Raw genomic sequence first — 15,026 nt, 5'->3', positions numbered from 1 at the left:
TTAAGAAATTGATTTGTTAAACAACGAGGATGCTTCGATACTGACGAGCTATTATACGTTTGCATGCATTTTGTATGCACGAGTTCGTTCCAATCGAAAGGAATCGTGGAAGATGGCTTTTTCATCTTGTTTTCTCGGTAATTTTAAAAGTTCTTCCATATCGACTGACAAGTGACAAGAAGTGAGAGTTCTTCGGTCGGTAAAGCCGACTTGACACGCAGGAAAAAGGGTGCGCGAAAAGCAGGAAGTACCAATGTGGAGCAAATTCCAGTGACCGTAGCAGTGTAACGAAACTAAGAAGGGTAAAAAAAGGCGCGAGAAGAAAGAGCGCACGGCGACAAGTCAGAGTTGGTGTCTTCCTCTCCCTTTCGCTCTCTTTCTCTGCCTAAAAGTTGACCTCGAGTTTCAAGGGTAGAGAAGGGTTTGCAGTCGTTTGCCCCTCTACCTTACCAGGGACTACGAGCCATGGCTCTCGAATTCTCTACGAACGGAAGAGAGAAAGCGACGTTGCCTCGACGTCAGTAGTGGTAGACTCCCGCCATCCCCACCACCGTTGAAATGTAGTTCGATTGGTCGGCGTACTCGGGTTTTCCTTTGTGAGCGGGCGGGTGAAAGCGTGGCTTGGCAACGCTGTACGAGTTCGCCGGCGTCCGCTGGAAGGAAGGCTAAGCCCGTGCGAGTGGAAAAAAGATAGAGGAACGCGGAGAAAGAGACAAACAGACAAGTAGTGAGTGAGACTTCGGGTCGGCATGGAAGGGGATTGGGTTGGAGAAAGAGAAAGAGAGAATATACAAGCGTCCAGCCAGCCCGTCCTCGCCAGGTTCGCCCTCTGTGTGTGCGGCATCGCGTGTAGAGTGTAGAGTCGGTGGCGAGAGAAGCAATCCGCGCGTAAGCTTCTCCATGTGAAAAAGCTATTACGCGTTCCACTACCACTGTGCAACCAGTCAGCATCTGTGTGTATATACACGTAAAAGAAGCATTGCGTCTCTACGCGAGCGCGGTGTCGCATAGAGTGCGTAATTAGCACCGTGTGTACGAGCAAGCATAGAGAGAGGAGACGTCACGTTTCCGTGGAAGAAAAGGGCGATATACATGTGCATATGCATGCATATGTATGCTATTTCTTCTTTTTTTCGCAAGGGAAGCGAATAGTGTACGCATAAATGAATGAAAATAACAGATCTATATTAAATATTATCGTCTGGTGACTTGTTGGAAAGAAACGTTGTGTTTCTCGAATGAAAGGTTCCATGAATACTTAGGGGCGGGAAGAAAAGGGAAAGAGAAAGAGAAGGAAAACGAGAGCGAAGAGAGAAGAAGAGACAGAAGGCAAGAGAAAGAGGGAGAAAAAGAGAGACGGAAAGACGCAGCAGTGTATCTGTCGATGGTGGGGAGACAGAGGGAAAAAGAAAGAGCTAGAAGGGGAGAGAGAGCGCCCTCCCCTACCCACCCGCCCGTCCTCCTCCTCTACCCGCCATACCTACTCACGAAGCTAACGAACGGTTGAGCGTAGCGTCGAGTAGACCGCATCCCAAGTATAACGTACGTATTCACGAGGACCTCTTCTATACATCGTGGAAAAAGCAGCGTGTATGAAGTCGCTTGTGCTACCAGGAGTACTAGTAGTGATCGTGTAGTGCGCCGGCTGGACAAGAGGAACGTGGTGTGACAGTGAGAGCACGGTAGCGCGTGCGGTGCGTGTCGCGCGATACACGACGGTCACGAAGCCAGGACCCCTAGTACGAATGTGAGGGTGCGTGTGCATATACGTATATATATATATACATATATGTGTGCGTGTGCGTGTGTGTGTGTAGAGAGATATCCTGTTGTGTGAGAGCAAGCGAGCGAGTGCGTGCGCGCGCGCGCAGCGTTCGCGTGCGTATGTGTGCATGTCCTGTATGAGGGAGACAGAGGAGCGTGTGTGTGGTGCGTGAGTGCGTGTCGTGTAATTCCTTCGTGCATCCTTTTCTTTTCCTTGGTACCTCGTTTGGTAAACGAAGGCCGAAGTGACAGACAGATCGTCCGCGTGTACGATATGTCGGAACACCACCGCGTAGCCGGTGGCTGGGGCACAGCGAGCCCAGGAAGCCGCGAGGATGCCTCCGGTGGTACCGCCTGGTGGCCTTCGGGTTTAAACACCGTCTCTGCCGAACAACAACAGCAACAACAGCAGCAACAGCAGCAGCAACAACAGAATTTACATCAGCACCTGATGAATCAACAACAGCAGCAGCTAACGCAACAGCAGCAATCGCAGCAACAGCATCATCAGGATATCGTTAGGAGTACCGCTGCCGCTACCCAGCAGCTTTTCTCCTACAAGATGGCCTCCAGCTTTCAGAACCCAGCCACCACGGGCACGCAGTCGAATCCCGTCTCGACGTCTACGCCGGTTGGCTCCTGCATGAGGGGAGGCTATGATTATAGATTAGGAACAGGGCCCGGAACAGGCGGAGGTGTACCTGGTACACCTTCCGCGCCACCGCCTGGCGTACAGTGGTGGTACCCAGGTGGAGTTATGGACGCCGGACAGAACAACCTGCATCAGCAATTGCAGGGCCAACAACAGCAGCAGCACCTCTCGCCCATTACCACACAAACGTCCACGCCCCCCGTTATGTCCCCGGTATGTTGCGACCACGATCGACCCCCTTTATGCTTCCTCTTTTTTATATTGCCTGCTTTTCAATTTTGTACGACTATATTCTTAGTTTTTTTACCCTCTGTGTCACATACATATATATGTGCTTGTGTGTATATGTGTGTGCGCGCGCGTGTGTGTGTGCGTGCGTGTGCGTGTGTACACACATATACATTTTTTTGCTTCTATTTGCGCGGGATTCTTTTGTGCACTTTGAGAAAAAAAAGTCTATTCTACGGTCTTTGAATATTTCTTATCAATCAGTCAATCGGTATTGCTTTTTAACCGATAAGTTTAACACTTCTTTTATTTTACCGTATCAAACACATTGCAATTTCTCTAAAAAAAAAAAAAAAAAAATTCGCAAATTTCTGTTGCATTTCTTTCTTCGACTATCATTTTTCTTCTCTCATTTCTTTGTCGTAGATAAAGCGAGAAATATCTACTAATGGATTCTTTAGTGAATTGGAAAAAAAAAAACATAAAAAAGAGAAATACTTTTTTTCTAGTATTTCATCTCTCCAGCGTACGCTTAATGATAGATATGTATGTACGTACATGGAATAATAATTACAGCAAATATCCGAGTTTTTCTCTTTTGTTTTGGGAAGAACTGACTAATCGATTTCGACTAGCTGGGCAAGCATCAGTATTTCATTCTCTTTTCAAATCGAAGAGAAAGAAGCGAAACAAAGAGCACAATTACGGTAATTATGGTAACACGTGACTGTACGTCGATTCCGCCTTAGCTGTGTAATATCTTCATAAAGACATGCTTCAATATATCGGCATAATTCGAAGAATTTCGAGCTCTGTTTGTTTCGATTATAAAAGTTTAAATGATTGTCATCGCAACGATGATGCTTTGACACGGACAATGTTATGAATTATTATACACGTAGCCAGCTATAATCTCGTCGAGCTATTTACTTTGGTAATATCAAGAGAAGGATTTAACAGGAAATAATTAGACGGATTTATATTTAGTCTCAAGTATCTAATAATTGAACTAACTAAGCCAGTGTACTCGAGAATATTCCCTACTTCTGTTAATTCGCATTTTTCTTTGTTAAGTCTTTGTTCTTTTACAACGTATTAAGTTGTTATTTAAAAAAAAAAAAAAATTGTCTTACATATTGCGCATTTAGTTGGCAAAATACTCGATGGTAATTGAGCGAAGTTGGTCATTAATTTTTCGGTTCTATTCGCATTGAAGAAAAATCTTAATAACCGATTCTATCATGCCTGCTTTCGTACTACCGTCTGCGTTTCATCCTGACTCCGCGTCTCTTGCCCCACCGACCGTTGTCCGCTATTGATTCCGGGTTTCGTGCGGCCTTCTTCGTACGTACGTTCGTACAGCGGCTCTTGCCGTGTCGGTTCCCTTCTTTTTTTCGATTCCTATGATCGAAGTTGTTTTAGGCATTCACGATTGGAAATAGAAATTCTGATTGATCGATGGTTCCTTTCATGAAGAATTACTTTATTTTTCATTTCAGTATTTTTTTTTTTTTCATTCTGACACAAGAAGAAGAAAAAAAAAAGAAGAATTCATTTTACGAAACTTTGCACTTTCGAACGCTTCGTCTTTGTCTCCCTTTTTTCCAATTATTCACTGTCGCATTTTACCAGATATTTCAATTGCTTTCGACTCTGTTCGAGAACTTCCTTGTAATTGTTATTTTCTCTTTTTTTTTTTTAAGACTTTTCGAATGATTTGCAGTTCGGTCTTTTGATCTTCTCGATTGGGGCTTTAATCGTCGATGGATAAAATTTTACAATTCACAACGTCATCTACGTCTGACGACAAAGAAGTGCCGCTCTCCAATTGGTTTCGTTGATTAAATACGAGACGAGGGAATTCTACTTTTTTTTTTTTCAGAAATTTTCAATGATTCAATACTTTCCCCGTCGTCCGTTTTATTCGTATATTATTAATAAGAAGTTCCGAGCAATCGTATTTGTCCGGTATTGAAAGATATACGAATTGATTTCGTGAATCAAATATGAAATTCATATCTCCGTGTTGCTGCCTCGTGTTTTATTCATTTATAACGGAAAAAAAGAAAGTTTTTTTTTTTTTCAATAAAAGCTAGGCAACTCTCTACTTCATTTACGAATTAACGAAATTATAGGCATTTTTTTCTTTTTTCTCAGGAATTCCCTAGAATTCTTCCTTGCTTTTTAGCGATTGTGGAAGTTAAAAAATTTCGTTTTATTCTAGTGGAATTTATGATTGCATTTATTGTTACGTTCTTCCTTGCACAAGTCCTCTTCGAAAATTTGTCGGAAAATATTCAACGATGTTCAATCTCTTCTATTTTCTCCAAGACGATGTCTAAAGTTTGTCTCAGCCTTGTTGAAGTTTTAAAATTGACTTCGGATGTCAGGGAAATTATATTTCGTATTTTTAACACACAATACTTCATGTTTCAACTTCAACACTTTCAACATAAATAATAATAAGCAATGTGCACTGTAACGTGCCTACAGGCACGATGAACACGAGCTGCGCATTCCCAAGGAATAATAAAATTAATATTAGCAATATTGAAACTGGATATATTCAACGTTTCGGAGGAATTGCAAAATCCTTCGAATTTTTCAAATTACTTCTCCCCGATATATCGGTTGTATATGCTAGTCCGATAATTGTCTGTCCTAATTTCAGCAAGTTCTTTTTTTTTTATCCATATTTACGTTTTAGCTTGACTCGAGATGAGCTGCACCTATTTAACAACACGATTTAATATTTTAATATTGCGTATCTTTCAACGGGAAAATTAATTGTCAGTCCATGAATTATTCAACATCTGGCAAGCAAAACGTTACACGTTAATCAGACTGTTTCAAACTACAATGTTTTTTTTCTGCGTACCTTGGTAACAACATTGTAGATACAGAATATAGAGACACACGTGTCACATATTAAAGGTGCGACACAGTCAAATTTGCCTGAGATGTTAAAACCTAATCTACGCATTATACGTAAAAAAATAGATTTCTTGTACGGCGCTCAATGTAAATTTATTTGACAAGTGCCTCGTCACAGAGCACTTTCAGTTCAGCGAATAATATTAACATTTCGAAGTTACTGCTTCCGTTGTTCCGGAATCGTAATTTGAAAAAGTAGTAAATCGCTTCGTTTCAAAAACACGGTACGAAATAGCATGTTACAACGCGAAATTGTGTACGAAACACGTGAGATTATTACTTTCTTGCGAATTCTTATTGCGACAGGAGTCGCAATATTGAAGAATATCAGCTAAGAACGCCTCTCTTCAGAAATACCGCGTTTTTTCCCTTCGTCTTTTTTTTTTTCTTTTTTCTTTCGATATTCCAATAATAAAGAGCATTCAATACTCGCGGAGCATTGAAAACTGTATTTGGAGCAATATTAAAAGCCAGAGCCTCGAATGAAAGTTAAGATTAAAGTTTCTGTATCTATAAGATGGAGAGAAAGTCAGAAAGTGGTCCGAAAATTTCAGATTACACTGAGTGATGGAAATTTTACGTTCTTTCTCTTTTCGGATAAAATGATTCGAATGTATCGCGTTGTCGTTAAAGGAAAATCTTTATTGCAATTTTCTCTTTTGAGTTTTTTTTCTTTTTTTTTTTCTTTTCGTGAAACCGTGGACAATATTTGTTCAGAAATATTACCTGTCCTACACGACAGATTATTTCAGTAAAACGTACTTTGGAAAGAATTTGGAAAATAAACACTGAATACATTATGCACAATGCATTCCTGTATATTCAGGAATTTTTAAAATCCCAGAAGACTCGCGCGTCTCTCGGACTTATGATTTTAGAATTCTCTCGTAATATCGTTCCGTTGAATTTTTTTTTCCTTTTTTCGTTTCGGCGTTAGTTGCAACAAACTTAAAAAGTTAAGACAGTCTCAGTTATTCCGAACGATTCTCGATATCGGGCAATAATCGATGCTCCGATTTCATCAGTAAAAAAAAATAGTTTGAGCCACGGGATATTTGAAATTCCAAGTATTTATTCGACGATACATATCGGCGTGTAATGTAAACTGGCAATGAATTTTAGAGCCGTATAATTCACAACAGTACAAAAAATATTAGTGAGGCTTATATAAAAAATATTAGTAGGCCTTTATGTGATATTAGCATTTGTTAGGAATTGATGTGTGATCAAACAGGAGATTTACTGAAACGTGTCATAACTACAAACGATAGTTATAGATGTGTATCGCAATCGAGAAACAAATGATTAAACATAAATAGATAGAGATACGTCGAAGAACGTGGAAAGATATTTCCATCGTTTTTTTGATGTTTAGTTAAAAATTTTGTCATTGTCCACAACGTGTTTTTAATTGTCGCGCTATAGAGTTTCGAGTGGTTGATGGAGTAATTTATATTAACTTTGATATGGTCCTCGAATTTTTCATACTGTTATCTCTCTTGCTTCAACGAGCGAAACTTTGTTGATTGTTAAATTATTTTGAACGCTAATTGCAGAGCATTATTTTTTTTTCGCAAAGGAAATGTAATTTGCAATTTGAGAAAGTTTGAAACAACTGATTTTAGTTTTTAATTTAATCAAATTAAACTCTTTAATACGTCTATTTCCTTTTTTTTTTTTTTGAAAGAAAGAAGTTATCTCTCGATCTTTTCTGTAATATATTTGAACAATTACTTCTGTTCTGTTTCGTTAAAGTGTATTAAATTATGCAAAGTGTGTGTATATATATAGCGGTACAATGAAAAGTTATTTGTATAGTTAATTGCTTACGTAATTTAAGCGTGGTTAAATAACAAATTTAAAATTCATTTCAAGCGGAAAAATGGATCTCGTAATTAAGTTTCATAATTTAAGGTGAATTCTTATCATTATGCAAATAACGCTTTTCACAAGTATTTAAATAAAATACACATTACCAGATTTCCATTTACAAGTGCACGAGCAAGTCTTACACAAAAATTCTTGAAATTTTTGTCTTTTACTCTACTGATTTTGTAAAAGATTATCTCAATTTTTTATCCAATTTTGTCTATAATGTTAAAATTGATGTAAAATGCAGCACAAACAATAATTTTAGATTCATTGATGAATCATTGATAAATCCTGGTACTGATATAATTTGTTGATATTAATCAAAATTACGTGCAAAAGTATAATTTTTTCTATGAAAAAAAAATACAACGCACATTGCGTTCTGTATTTTTTTTTTTTTTTATATTTAAACCGCTTCAAATGTTTTTCGTATAGTTACTGCCAATTAAATTCGATAATTGGACTGAACCCTAATATTAAACAGATGGGATATCAATTTCCGTTTGATCGTACAGGTAAATGTTTGTTGGGTACACGTAGTAACATGCAATCTAGAAGTAATTTTAGTTGATGCCGAAAACACGATCTCATTTAACGAAGTTTGTACATCACTGTTCATTACGAACACTAACGATGTTCGCAAAATTTCAACTTTCTCATACTTCGCTTGGTCCGCTTTGGAAATATATTTCTGAAATATCCCGTTTTTGTTATATCATAAGATACGAATTGTAATTCCCTTTTTTTTTTTTCGTATAATATGCGTTGCTAGTGAAATTAGTATTTCACGATATCACGTGATAAAGTTAAGCGCGCGCTTAATTTATTAATTTTCCCTTTTTATCATTTTCATTTTAACGGATATTGAGTAACATAGTTTCTATTAAAATATTCCTTCCCCTCTTTTCTCTTTATAATTACGAAGAAAAAGAAAATTCGATTATGATTATGAAAGAAAATTTATTTCTTGGAAAACGAAAATAATTTACCTGTTAATAGGTATGTTACGTTATGCACGTCTCAAGATATACGCCTCATATACATATATATATCACATAAGTATAATAATAAAATGAATTGATATTCTCATATTAGATGTGTTCCTTGTTTCTATTTTGAACTATAATGAAATTGCGGTTTAAAATAGATACTGTGAACTAATAATGTATAGCACGATATTAATAGTGGTATATGTGTTTGATGTTATTTAAAATTTAACAAATAGTTAACGATAGTTGTTATCGACCAATCTACAAATAGTGATAATCCATCAATTTCTATAATTGTGAGATATTAGTAAACTACACATTTAGAATGCTTAGAATATCTGGGAACATTCGTTTCAACTTGTATTATCTCGCCAGGGAAATTATGCTCTTTTAATGAACTGGTGTACAAAATATTGACTTAGTGAACGCTGTTCGAGTAATGTATAAGATGCTAGTGAATGTTATCTTTAACAAAAAGATAATAGTACTAGATATCGTGCAATAAATTAATGTTTGAGATTTACTTAAAAAAACGATCGACAAAATTACGTTCATTAAATAATTAAATATGTTGATCATAAAAGTGTTTTCAGGCAGCTGTCTCTTAGAATTATAACATAGCTGCGCTCAACACTATTAGTATTCGCCTGGTATTATTTTCGTCTGCGAAGCAACGTAGGGGCGGAGAGAAAATCTGATTAGAAATAAAAAACTTTATTTTTCAGAATCCCTTTATTAGATTCCAGTTCTAATAGAAACGATCATTACCGATATATTGCTATAGTAGCAATAGGTGTGTAAACTAACATAAACTATACGTGTAGATGCGTCTCTCGGTATGGACTAATTAATCGATATCTTTCAACAAATGCGTTTGCTCTTAAGCAAACTCCAGCCTGATAAGAGTATCGAAGAAGTTTGAAAGCAATTTGAATAATACTCGTTCGAAAATACGCCTTTAGACTCTTCAGACCAGAAGTTTCTGGTCTATTCAGACATTTTAGCAATTCAGTACAAGTACAAGTACACACATATACGTTTAGAGCGTGGAAGTTTAACGCAAACGTGAAACAAATGGAAATTGTACGCACGAACGTACAAAGATTTTAAAGTATGACGGCTCGAATGTTGTAACTTTGAATTGATCTGCATCGCGAATTTATTTCTGCAGGAGAAAAAGAGAAACGACAAGTTTTTTTGATCTTCTCGTTTTGCGTTCACAATAAAACGAGAAGAACGAATTTCTTTCTTTCTTTTCCCTTTTTTCTTTTTAACATTCTTTAAACGAGAGTTAACAGGACACTAATAATTACAATCGAATTTTTAATAACGATGACTTGATCCTTTCATTGCAGCACCAGATACAACAGTTGTCGCAGCAACAAAATAATCTTCTGCAAAATAACGCTCAGAGTGTACAACAGCGAGACAATATGCCGAGAGGAAAGGATTCAAAGCCGAGGGGACGGATGACCGCATATGCATTCTTCGTGCAAACATGTCGTCAGGAACACAAAAAGAAACACCCCGAGGAGAAAATCGTCTTTCGGGAATTTTCTAAAAAGTGTGCGATGAGGTGGAAGGTAAGAAATTTTTATAATTTCATCTGTTATTGTTTCACTTTCAGCATCAGCTGTTCAACTTTTCATTTGACGATCCAGGATGCAAAATTAGGGTCGGATAAAAAACGAAGAAACATTCAATGTTTTTCCAACAAAATATTCATCAATATTCATTATTTGCACAATTGCTACGAATGTATCTGTATTTTTATAAATATGCAATGTTATTATAACATATTTATCTTTTTGGAGACTATTTAAAAAAAAAAAGCATTTTTCTATTGACGTACGTTTTCGATTAATTATATAAAAAACTACTCAGGCTAATATTAGAGGATCGCTTGATTAAACTGATTGTATCAGTTGTTAAAATATCGGCGTTTGAAGAGTTTGAACATAGACTTGGATTTATCAATTGTCTAGATATCACATTAAAGATATATATTTTTTCCTTTTTTGTATATATTGGAATATCTTATTCTTCTAACTCATTTTTAAGCGCATAGTCTTTTATTAACGAGAAAGTAATTATTGAAACAACTTCTTTTTTATTCACCAAGTATTTTTAATACTTCATTCCACTATATATATATATATATATCAACGTCTATAAAAATATAATAAATACGTATATGTATTTTTATATTTGTTTAAAAATGAACAGTAAAGGCGAATAAGACGTAAAAAGACATGATCTTTACTTATTGTGCTATTTGAAGCGATAAAATGGATTTAGAATATATATTTCTAATGGAATTTTTTTACATTCTTTTACAGTATAAGCAATGTTTGTTTATCATAATTAGTTCGTTAAATATGTTTCAGGAAATAATGATTTCTCGCGTTGTTCGCCGGAGTAAAAGTGTAACTAATTTAAGTAGTAATTTACAGTTAACTGACCTCATCTGGAAGTTGCTATACGTTGATTTCTTTGAAGATAACTTGTCCGTATCTTTTTATACACGAGGCTGGCTTCAGGAGAATCATTTTAAGTGCAGGAGATTTTATAAAAAAAACTGATAGTGATAACTTTACAAATTTTAAAAACAAAATTATTTATAAAACTATCGAAAAATATTTCAGTTAGTAAGAAACGAAAATATCATAGAAAGATATTTTTATTTTTAATATAATATTTTTTGAGAAATATTACATCATATTTTCTTTTATGAGCGAAAAAAGCAATACCTAAATGTCGATTTCAATGAATGGAATTTTTATTTAATCGATACACAATACTGATATATTTCAGCGAATTTATTTTTTTGTAATACAAAATATTAAAATATTTCGATGAAACCATTTTATAATACACCATCAATATGAAACTCATTCAATTTTTCATTATACGAGTCTTGTTAAAATTCAAGGTTTAGTGTAAATAGATCAGAAATATTTCGGATTAATGGTTAATCATGTATTTGCACCGACTTGGGAACTTGTCAATATTAAAATTAGAATGAGGACCGGTTTATAACTCGTTGTCCCTTAGAGTTTGTTTTTTATATTATTATATCTTTGTTCATTATATTATCATATCATAAAGTTCATTATCTTTCGTTTTTCTAATCGTTTATTCGCTTTATTCATTAAAAATATTGTAGACTGGATTGGAACATATCAAATTACTATCTTCAAAATAGCAACTAAAGTTTAGCAAGTAATACCCACAGTAGTTTACTAGCATTTGTAATGACGATATTTTTCAAAGTACTATCTAATAATAATACATATCGCAAATTTTCCAATAAATGAAAAAGTTGTGATATATTTTTCAATGGAAGAAGTTTTGCAAATGTATAATAAAATAACGTCACATTGAACAGGTGCTACTCCAACATCTGGCCATCCTACCCGTCGAAAAGCGAGACACTTTCTGTGCACTCCTCTTTTAGACTGCTAACCAGATGGTCTTTAGGATTAAAGACATTGACCTTTCATTATCTTACTAAAATATTGGTCTCAGTAGCTGTAAAATGTTTTTTTACGAATTATTTCGTTTTCAAGAATACAATTAGGAACTATAGTGTAACATAGCATAGTAATAGTCAATTTATATGAATATATGGTTAATTTTATGAATATTATAAATATTTATATTATGTTTATATTTTATAGTATCTTGTGTGTTAAATTATTATTATTATTATTATTATTATTGTTTTATGTACATTTTGAGTTGAGTGGCAAATACATATGCCTTTTATAATCGTGTGTGTTTATAGACTATGTCAGACAAAGAAAAGAAGCGTTTTCATGAAATGGCCGAGAAAGATAAAAAAAGATACGATACAGAAATGCAAAATTATACACCACCGAAAGGCGAAAGTAAGGGCAGGGGCAAAAAACGTAAACACATCAAGGACCATAATGCTCCTAAAAGATCGCTGTAAGTAATTGTAACAAAAGTGTTTAATGTCTTCAGATAGTTTTTAATTATCCCAAAATAATTATTATTTGCTTTTATATTCATAAAATAATATGAAAATGATATGATGTTTTATCCTATAGATCTGCCTTTTTCTGGTTCTGTAATGATGAACGTGGAAAAGTGAAATTGTTGAATCCCGAGTTTGGTGTAGGTGACATTGCTAAGGAACTTGGTAAGAAATGGTCAGATGCAGATCCTGAAACCAAATCGAAGTATGAGGCTATGGCGGAAAAGGATAAGGCACGATATGAAAGAGTACGTATAATGTTTATGTAGGATTTATTAGCCATTCTTCATTGTATTATTAAATATTAGAAATATTTTAAGTTTTGAATATTTCAACTATAGTATATACTAAAGATACTTGCAATGATTTACGTAAATTCTATACATTATACCTTGCTATTTAGGAAATGACTGCGTACAAAAAGAAGATGAAAGATGGCGCACCTGTAGTAGGAGTTCCAGCAAATACTGTAAAAAGTGACAGTGAAGAAGAGTATAAAGAAGATGATGAATAGCGGATGCACGACAAAATTTCATCTATCACCCCGTGTCCTTGATCCTGAAAGCATACCTCACCTACTGTACGTACCATTGATCTTAGCGTGAGCGTACTTACACCACTAGGAAAACAAATAACTAATCACCAGTCCCTGATTATTTACAATAATAATTAAATACCCGCGATTATAATAATTATTTTAAAATTGTATGTATGAGAGGTGCGAGAGAAGATCGTATGAATGATATTTGTATTTTAACATATTGATAGTAACATGTAAAATGGCGTAGGATAGCAGAATGAAAAAAAATATGGTGCCCACTTTCTATCAGGTGGAAGGCGCAGGGGCTCAATCATTGTTGACATTGTCTCCAGACTACGTTAAAGATTATCGTAGCTAATCAAGATAGCTAATCGTAAATCAAGATACGGCGGCTCCATAGTTGGGCGGTATCATTCGAAATAAAATAGTTTGGTATTTATCAGTTCAGTTCATTCGCTGCCAGTGTAAGAAGACTTATTGTATATCCTTGTACAGAATATTTCTTTAAATCAAATCTGTCGCAGGTGGGGCATGGGGCTGCTTTGTATGAATGTAATTGATTTAAGTACGTGTCGTATAGTTGTAAGTATTAGGATAAGTATATATTTTAATGCAACTTCGATTCTACATCTGCGTCAACATGTGATAGTTTCCACAAATGATGTATTCTAAACCACGAGATTGAGCCTTATAGCTTATAAGTGATTGAAATCGAAAACAAAATATCTAATTCGCAACTTGGTAAAATCAAAATTGGGGAAACAACCCAGCCATGGAGCAGTGGTATTTGACAAATACTACAACTGATAAAACTAATTTTTATTACTTTGCAAGAAAGTAAAAAACAAACAAACCAATTTGTTTTATATAATTGATAAAATTTCTGCTTTTATGTTATCTTAGTAATAATTATAATTTCAATTTTTTATAATCATACGAAATAATTAATTTTTGTTCTTATCGAAATTAATGACAGTCGCTAAAGACAAGTTAAAATAGAAATGTACTTTGATTTTTTTAGCAAATTGAAGTGGTCCCTGCCCTTACCATCGTCATTCTCCCTCTCATATTCATTTTCCAATAAAACGAATACGTTAAAATTCTTTCAGAAACATGTGATTCCGTTCATTGTTTAAGAAAGTAAGATAAGGCGTGTCTTGTATTGCCTCGAGTCATCTGGTGTACAGCAGGCTGTATTATAATAAATTATTGTGGTTTCTTGTAATATTAACATTCCTAGATCCTAGTATGTACAGAACTTAATCATTGAGATTAGAGTCAACTGTGTAAGAAGCATACCAAAAGAAGCAGGCTAAGTAATACAAATATGAATTTCGTGGCCAAGATTGGTATGCAAAATGAATATACAAGAGGCTTCTTTACAGTCAGACTGACTTGCACCTTGATTTGGCTCAGCAGGTAACCACTACTTTTTGACGTAAAAGCTTTTCATCTCCCCTGCACATTGTCATGTAACGGATAATTGTGTGATTATATAAGCAAAACCTGTTCTAGAGGGAGCTAGAGGACGAATACTGTAAAATATGAAATTGTAATATTTTAATACTGATTTGCAGATGTGCATAATTTTAACATAGCTGGTTAAAATGAATTGTACTGAAAGGTATCCATTTGATGGAGGTAATTAATAAAAACAGATATTGAAAATTACGGCAGAATTTTCTGTGTTATTATAGGGGAATTACGACAGTTACAAAAGAAATGTTTGTTTTGTATATCTCTTAGGATAAATAAACTTTTAAAAAAATATGTGAATATGTTTCTGGTACTGCTCCGAACCTGTTTTTAAGCATGTATATGTCCGAAATGTTTAATTCTCAAAGCAGTACTAGATTTAGAGTACTAACATTTATATATATTTATATAAAAGTAAGTATATATGGTATCTATTTGTTTATGATATAAAATATTATTTTTCACGCTGCTTTCTTATACAATATAAAACATGTGCACTTTACAAGTTTATGCTGGTGCTAATTACATAAGAATTAGCAATTAATTTGGAATCAGAAGTAATGTGTTAAC

At 34.9% G+C, this 15,026-nt stretch overlaps 1 protein-coding gene across 1 annotated transcript; it reads left to right on the top strand.

Annotated features, from left to right (window-relative positions):
- The first annotated feature begins 1,548 nt into the window (after nt 1-1,548).
- LOC122527270 (high mobility group protein DSP1-like) lies at nt 1,549-14,750 on the top strand. Its single transcript, XM_043651281.1, has 5 exons — nt 1,549-2,629; nt 9,795-10,022; nt 12,227-12,390; nt 12,513-12,687; nt 12,843-14,750. The coding sequence occupies exons 1-5, from the start codon at nt 2,039-2,041 to the stop codon at nt 12,951-12,953; spliced, it is 1,269 nt and encodes a 422-aa protein (XP_043507216.1). The 5' UTR covers nt 1,549-2,038; the 3' UTR covers nt 12,954-14,750.
- Nucleotides 14,751-15,026: the final 276 nt, after the last annotated feature.

This window comes from Frieseomelitta varia, unplaced genomic scaffold (assembly GCF_011392965.1).
Source record: "Frieseomelitta varia isolate USP_RPSP 00005682 unplaced genomic scaffold, Fvar_1.2 scaffold_214, whole genome shotgun sequence".
NCBI lineage: Eukaryota > Metazoa > Arthropoda > Insecta > Hymenoptera > Apidae > Frieseomelitta > Frieseomelitta varia.
This window is presented reverse-complemented; position numbering and strand designations above follow the sequence as displayed.